The sequence below is a fragment of the Topomyia yanbarensis genome, chromosome 3 (genome assembly GCF_030247195.1).
Source record: "Topomyia yanbarensis strain Yona2022 chromosome 3, ASM3024719v1, whole genome shotgun sequence".
Classification (NCBI taxonomy): Eukaryota; Metazoa; Arthropoda; class Insecta; order Diptera; family Culicidae; genus Topomyia; species Topomyia yanbarensis.
Window position 1 is genome coordinate 111,626,056 of NC_080672.1, and position 8,261 is coordinate 111,634,316.

General features: G+C 38.0%; 1 protein-coding gene across 1 annotated transcript; it reads left to right on the forward strand.

Annotated features, from left to right (window-relative positions):
- The first annotated feature begins 5,123 nt into the window (after positions 1–5,123).
- On the forward strand, positions 5,124–7,946 carry LOC131693676 (neuropeptide Y receptor type 2-like). Its single transcript, XM_058981715.1, has 7 exons — positions 5,124–5,213; positions 6,119–6,222; positions 6,294–6,597; positions 6,651–7,150; positions 7,216–7,380; positions 7,436–7,560; positions 7,761–7,946. The coding sequence occupies exons 2-7, from the start codon at positions 6,136–6,138 to the stop codon at positions 7,894–7,896; spliced, it is 1,317 nt and encodes a 438-aa protein (XP_058837698.1). The 5' UTR covers positions 5,124–5,213; positions 6,119–6,135; the 3' UTR covers positions 7,897–7,946.
- Positions 7,947–8,261: the final 315 nt, after the last annotated feature.

Below are 8,261 nucleotides of genomic sequence, written 5' to 3' on the forward strand. Positions count from 1 at the left end.
CACACAGCAAATTCCCATATAAACTGGTAACCCTATGATGCCCGAATAATTTAATATATATTCCAATACGTTCAACATTACTTGGATTTGCGGGTCTAGAGCACTAATGACCTATTAAAGTAGTTTTGACCACATTGGTCACCTATGACGGATCTTGATGCCCCCTGGGAACTCGTCAAGTTCCTGAGCTAATGTTACACCTGTTTTCCAGCAAACTCTTAACCGATGTTTACAAACTTGATTTCAAATGAAAAATATAATATTCCCATTGACTTCTGTTAAATTTCATTCAGTTTTGATTTTTGGTTCCGGAGTTACAAGTTGGTTATTGCGGTCACGTAGGAGTTTCTCATATAAACCGATACAATCGTAATACCTCATAGGTTTAAAATCTATTGAAATAAACTTCAAATTACTTCGATTCGCAGGCCTAGATCACTGGTGGAGAATCAAAAATTATTGGAATGTATTGTCCACTATCGATAATTCCGGAAGTCCCGGGGTTCCGGGCGAATTCAAGATCTAAAGCCACTTCGGCGATAACTGAACCAAATTTCATTAACCTAGTCTCAAATGAAGTTCGGTGTTAAACTCTTCATCTACCCCTCTCCCTTCTACCTCTTAACCCCCCTACCTCACCCCCCACCATCACAGACCAACATCCCACATGCATACCCTTCATCCACCCCTTATACTAAAATAAGTTAGATGATTCCCGACGCATCCTCCTCTCTCACTAATTATATCCTTTCCCTTCTCTACCCTGATGTTAACATGAAGACAACATTGAGCTCACGCTGATTAAGCTATATAAATATTATATTTTTGTTTGTTTCAAGTGTGTCAGTATCGACATGTTGCTTATGAGGTTCGTCACAGTCGTGCACTTATATATGTTCATCAAGTGTAATAAGAATGTAATAGACATTTCCACAATGTTATATTGAACATGTTTGGATAAATGAGAAAGGCACAATTGCACCACTAGGTGGATTAAAACAGGTTTTTTAATTACCAAGACACTCGATCTTGGGCTGCCTGTTTGTCTTCTTGAACGCCCGCCCCTGGCTCATCTTCCCCGATTACGCACAGTCAGCGAGTGCGGGGTTCGCGCCGACGTCGACGAGTAAAGAAGCAGAAACTTTCAAAGTTTACCAATAAATACATGATTTGGCAAGCGCTCTGCTCGTGTGGCAAACGGAGTGCACCGTTCGTGACGGGTAGATCTACCTCAAGGAGCGTCTACAGAAGCGTCTGCTTCCTTTGTTGAAGTAACACGAGGTCCCTACGATCTTGTGGCCGGATTTTGCCTCATGGCACTATTCAAATGTTGTCCTGAAGTGGTACGAAGCCAACAGGGTCGCTTTCGTACTCAAGGACATGAACCTTCCAACGCACCGAAAATAAGGACCATCGAACAATACAGGGCAATTATGAAGCAGGCACTACGGAAGCATCCCATGTAGGTCAATTCTGAGGAAGACATGAAGAAAAAGTGGGTTTTCTTGCAGAAGAAGCTGCAGCCAGATGTTGTAACCAACCTAATGAGTGGAGTTAAGCACAAGATGCGAGCGTACGGTTATGGTATTGAAGTTAAATCAAATGAATATGCCGAAAGCCCACTAGATAATTTTCGACCGCGTTTTTTCCGTGATGCAATTTGATGTGGGACACCCTTTACTTCTTTCAACGCCCATGGCTTAAGGGCGTACAGAGGAGTAACAGGCAAGAGAGTTGAATCGAGCAAGATTTGTTTGCGTCGAAAGCATAACTTTAACTGACTACGTTATTCATGGAAAATCCTATTCGTAGCCGCAACACGCCTTTTTACCTCGCGGCTATCATCGTTATCACATGTCACATATCAACAACACATCGACAATACCGTACCCCATCGATTAACAAGCGTTGAATAAGGTAACAAAATACGTGCGGAACTTATGTACTTATGTACACAACAAATTTTTTTCGCCGGAAGTCAGCTAAAAAATTTGAATTTTCATCAGCGGAAAGTTCCAGTTATCTAAGATGCCGTAAGTTCAGCAATTTGTATTGAATCCATTTGACAGTGCAAGCACCAACTTCCTAGTATTTCAGGCTGGATTTACTGTGAATTCGGCACTCGCGATATTAATTTGACAATTTGATTTCTGAATGTTCACCAAAGTGAATCTGTCAAAAGGGTTAAAATCAAAATGATGAAATTTCAGCATATTAAATTGCTTAAATTTTCAGCTGATAAAAATTCGGCAAAATTTTGCTGAAAACGACAAACAAAAATTTAGTGTTTAACTTCCCAATATTTGATTAGCTCTCTTAGGTACATGGTACAATATGGTATTGACTGCCCTGTCTAAATTTGAGGTAATTTTGTTTTTTTTCGCGTCGCTTCCGAAATATTTTCTAAAAAAAACAGTTTTGCGTTGTTTATAGAAATCATACATACTTCAACACTTTCATAATATGAAATTGGGTAGCATTTCTATAAATGAATAATGCAAACATGGTGTGGTTCCTTCAGTCAGTGGCATCGCTAGGAGAGGGCGAAGAGGGCAAGTGCCCCGAGCGGCAAAATTAGGGGGCGGCATATGCTACTCAACACATTTTAACTTTTTATTACTAATTTACCAAGTTTGAATGTCAAACGCGTGTGAAACATTTGAATTTTTATTGTTTTGGCGCCAGTAGAAGAATAACCCTCAAAAAGGGAAGCTAAAATTGTAACTTCAAGAAGAATCGTTCCTAACAATCACTTAAGTCAAAAGCTTCTTTTTTAATGAAGTGAGACAATCGAAAGTCCGAAAACGCTCGATCATTTGTATTTTAAAAAAACAAGTTCATCGAAACTAGAGAACTGTAATTTGCCGGGGCTCTGAGACCCCTTGACTTTTAAGGGCTTTGACCATCGGCTGCACGTGTCCACGGTTTGATTCACGCACTACTATTATCGTCTACTGATTCGCCATTTAGATGTTCGTCACAACCCTGCTTCCATCTATCGATCACTTTAAACTCGTTTGTCTGAACGTTTCCATTCCTGGCATCCCTGCACTTATCGATTTGTAAGTCATGTACTTTTCTGAGTGCACGCAGACCGTTACCAGTTAGTAATCTGAATCTATCTTCGCACTGCGGTACGCGCGCACGCTTCAGTTGCGCTCAAAATGCATCTTTGCCGTTCGTGGGTCTCGCTTTTTGTGTGGGCTGTGAACGTTGATGATACGGTAGTTGAAGAAACGGGCTCTTGCTTCTCACTACACACATTCTCTCGTTGTTATTTGATAAAGCGTGGCCGAATCTTGTCCAGCACTATAAAGCCCAGCTCGTTCGTTGTGCCGCCGCGCTGGTAGAATGTGGCAGCTCTACGTCCGCCTTTTCACACCTTCTGTCCCGCTAAGCAAAGTTCCTGCAATGTTATTTGAATATTTGAAAGTCCATAACTATGGCAATTTTTGACCGATTTAGAACACTTTTGTATGTTTTGAATTCAGAAAATTATCCACTCTTAGAATCTGTGAAATTGAACCATGTGGTTCCCGCTAATTCGGATTTCCGGAGATATATTCCAGTAGGCTCACTTTACGCGTAACGTTGTTGCAAGGCTGATTGGTAAAGTTTGAATGCGTTTTATTCTGTTGGTTCTGAATTGATAAAAAATCATAGCAAATCTGTCCTTTTAATTTGGCCCGTGCCTGTTCCTTTATATTCAGTTCTAAGTTTTACAAAAATACAAAAAATTCGTTTTTGGGTGCAATATTGGTTTGATCGAGAAAGTGATTGGAAATGATCTATTTCCGCAAGATTATTGGTTATGAAAAATCAGCCAGAAAATGAAATTCTATGCGACGCTATCAAATTTGAAAGAATTTTAAAATCAAGTAATATAGCGAACAAATCTCGTATTTTTTTGTAATTTGTAAAAATAATACAGTGAAAAAACTAGATAAATTTTAAAGCATAAGCGAAAATCTGCATTTTTTATTTCGAGTTTTTAACCTTAAGGTTATTCGCCTCTTCGGATTAGAAAAATCTTTTAAGAAAAATCTCAAACCCTATTGAATTTGAATCCAGATGAGGTGCGTACAAGGCAATTGTTTTACTAACTACGCTATGTCCGCCCCAAAATCTGCATTTATGAGATGGGTTTTAGTCAAAAAATATGCAGAGGCTAACTATTTGCTCCGAGTTGCAAAACGCCACGCACTACCACTGCCTTCAGTACAATAAAAATTCCTGAAGTTCAAAAGCTTACAAGCCTGTTTGATTTCATATTTTAAAAAAAGAGTCCCTATATTGAAAGGTTAGTTCTAATCACGACTAATACCAAGAATATGGAAGGTTTATTTTAATACATTAAACTAAATATTTGACCATTAAAATATGCCTACATTCATGTGATATAAATATGCAAATTGATGTTAATAAAAGACAAGCCATAATCGTACTTATATGTGTGTTATTAATACCTGTATCACAGTCGGTTTTCGGAAATTCTCTTGCAACGAGTAAGCAAGTAAACATGTTATTCTGAGAAGCAGGTAATTATTGAGTACCATAGAAGTATCTGCACAGAAATCCACTTTATATTTCGCATCCATCCCAAAGTTCCAAAAATAATGACCTATCATCGCTAGATTATTTTGTGGAGGTGCATGGTTCACAAAATGCATTGAGTAGGCATCTACAGTGAATCAAATACCAAGTATCAAACGCTTTGGAAACGAACTCTCGTTCTTTTTTTTCGCTACCAGATGAACTTGAGATCGAACCCGCAGTCGTAAAATTGAATCATTTGCGTTACGTTCTTCGAAGTGATGGAGCCGCATGCTGATTGGTAGTTTGCTCCATGCATATTCTACCGAGTTTTTCTGTTTATTATTTACATCCTAAAGAACCCAGTAACATGTGGATATGTTTCCGTCAAGAGTTACACTACATTAAACCGGTCAGCCGAAAGAAAAAGTGAAAACACGAACTCGTTGAATCATACACTCTAGCCAAACAGGAACCAGATTCCGGCGGCGGACAAAGTAAACAAATCAGGAAAAAGAAGTTATTTAATTATTCCGAGATGATCTAAAAATATATAAAAACAAATGTTCACACTCCATAGTCAGTCTGGCCTTTGATCCATGTGCATACAAATTAATTCGGCGGTCGAGTTTTCTTCAGTTTCCTTACTGCTCTTCAGAGAGTAAAGTCGTACTTTGCATGTTAGTAGATAAACGGTTTAAGATTGAGTCATACAGTATAATACAATCTCAATAGTGACATAAAGCTAATCAAAATCAATCATCTCGGGATTGTCAATACTGTCTCCAAAGGTTAACCTGGAAACATCCTTATCAACGGTGGCAGATATACGATTTATGACAGTTTGATTGTTCCGCGCTCAAATTAACGCATATATTTCGGAGGTGAATGATAACATTTTGATAGTGTGATTAATATTGTAAACGATACGATCCATGTGACTGCGCGAATGATATATCTATACATAATCATCCCCAATTGATATGTTTGTGATTGTTGGTTTTGAGATGTGCGATAACTAGCGACTCATAGAAATTAAAATTGGCAAGTTTAATGCAAGAATCGAAAATATATAGGATTTGTTATGATATTCCCCCCTTAAAGATAGTTTTATAGTCACTCATTAAATTTAAGATAGTATTTTTAGCGTGCTATGAAATTTCAATTGTTCCTTGCGATTTGTATTGATCGTTGAAATTTTTTTGTGAATATTTTCGGTAAGTTAATTAGAAAACACAACTTTTTTTTATTTATTTTTTTTCCATACTCGTTTCCGAGTTATCAGTGAGTGATTGAAAAAAATTTCAATTTTATAAACTTTAAAAGTTAAAAAACTAATAACTAATATCATATTCGGCCAAAGTAAAAAATACGTATCAATTATTTTTAGCTAAAGAATGCAATAAAAAAATTGGAAGGAATTGAAATTTTGATTGTAAATCTGACGTGGAGTAACCCGTATATATGCCATCGTTTTTCGAAGCTCTTTCAAATTTTTGATAGAAATAATTTAGGTATAATTTTTATGTCGTTTGAGATATTAGTCTGATCCTAATTTTGTTTCATGAATTTAAATTAATATCAGATTTTGCTGCTAGCAAAATGAAAACTGGATTCAGTCTGCTGTCGGAAAATGCCCCCTTACTGAGGATTCCAGCACCAAGATTTTTCTGGGCTGTGCCTATGCCGGTGAGGTTCGATTGTGTTAATCTTTTGTAGAGTCGCGTCACGACGGTAATCCGTTTTTTTGCTGATCACAGATCAATACATCCCTATACTCCTACCCAGCGGAAGTTTGGGAACAGATTCCGAACAAAGACATCATCATCAAGCTGTTCGTTTCAATTCCGATAGTTCTGTTCGGAATTCTGGGAAATGTTACTCTGTTGGAAATCATCCTCTCAAGTCGGGCTCTGCGAACATCCGCCCATTTGCTCATAGCAAATTTGGCCCTGATCGACCTGATTACGCTAGTTCTGTGTCCTCCGATTTTTCTGCTGCACGATATTCATCAAAGTTACGTTCTGGGTCCGATTGGTTGTAAACTGGAAGGTTTCATCGAAGGTGACTTATTATTCAATGTTGGAAAACCGTGTTTGAATTTGTTTCATTTCTAGGTGGATTACTAATAACTTCAATTCTCGCACTTTGTGTGGTAAGTTACGATCGGCTGGCCGCTATCGTGCTTCCCGCGAAAGCTCGTATGAAAAGGAACTGTGCAATGCTAACCATCGGACTGTGTTGGTGTTTGGGATTTGCTGCTGCTCTCCCACTGGCGATCTATCGCAATTTCAAGGAACGCGATTGGAACAATTTCCATGAGACGTTCTGCTCTGAGGATAATGAAATCATGCCCACTTATTGGAATTACGTCATTGTGATGTTGGTGTGGATGCCTCTGGGAGTAATGACGGTGACTTATAGTGCCATCTTTTGTAAACTGGACCGGTACGAGAGGGAAGCTATGCACAGGGAACATCCCATGGTGGTGCGGTACAAAAGTCGAGTGGCAAGAACATTGTTCATAGTGTTGATGACATTTGTGGTGGTGCGGATACCGTTCACAATAATGATCATAGTTTACTACAAGAATGTAGATAAATTCAATACATTTGAGGTACATGAATTAATTTAAAATTGCCAAATAGATTTGAAGGTATAACTGTTTACACACGTACACAGGTCAATGAGAGTTTTGTTATACTTTGGTGGTTGGCCAAGATGTCTTTCATATTTTTGTACTCTGCAATGAATCCAGTGATATATGGCATGACCAACAGAACGTTTCGTAAAGCTTATAAAAATTCTAAGATTCTTGGAAAGTTATGGAGGTTCAGTGAAGAGAAGGTATAAGTGGTAAGCAATTTTACCTTTCTACACTCAAACGCTACTGTTTTTTCAGACAAGTGATGAACCAAATACTAAGAGACAGTTAACGTTCTCTCGAAAAATTCTATGGCCCCGAGGGCCATGTGAGCAGGACAAATTAGATAAACAAACCCAGCGTCAATGGGGAAGCAAGAACAGGTAAATACAAACAACTAATGACTGTCCTTCAAATTCTGGGGCGACATTATGCATCTCGAAACGAAAAGTTTATTGCATACGAGCTTCTATGGAAAAGTCGTTTTGACTTGGTCGTATAAAATTGGCTCTGGTTGTTAAATCAACACTAAATATAAACATAAATTAAAATGGATTCTAATAATAGTGGTTATTATTTACAGATATATTGTTGCAAATTGGCTAAATTCTACCATTCGGTACAAGGACAGACGTCGAAGTCCTGCACAACAGGATGGGAAAGACCAGAAGGCTGAAGCTAATGATACAAAATCCTCCGGAACGGCACAAAACAGCTAGTTTTCTCGATTGCTTTTGAATTTTTCTTATGCGCCATAATGGCAGTTGATTTGTACTTTATCTTGTTTGTATTCTTGAAAAGAGTTGTTTATGTGATGATTTTCAAATTGATTAACGCATTGGACTAACCAAGGATAAGTTTCTCTTTCTGGACAAATGGCGTAAACTATTAACGTACTACGCACAAGGTTGGCCACCATGCACAGTGGCGAGTCTTCGAACAAAAATCGGACAAAACCAAAAATGTTGCCCAATCTGGCTAAAAATTACTTGTTAAGGTAATTTTGGGGTGCTGAGTTCATTTTTAATGTCAAAAGTTATAAAAGATAAGATCAATTTTCCCATAAAGTGTTTATTATAAATCT

Bases quoted from the DNA above. Each gene is read 5' to 3' on its own strand.
- LOC131693676 (XM_058981715.1), top strand. From the start codon at position 6,136: ATGAAAACTGGATTCAGTCTGCTGTCGGAAAATGCCCCCTTACTGAGG. The intron at 7,151-7,215 runs GTACATGAATTA...ACACGTACACAG, and splicing joins ATAAATTCAATACATTTGAG to GTCAATGAGAGTTTTGTTAT. The intron at 7,381-7,435 runs GTATAAGTGGTA...CTGTTTTTTCAG, and splicing joins GGAGGTTCAGTGAAGAGAAG to ACAAGTGATGAACCAAATAC.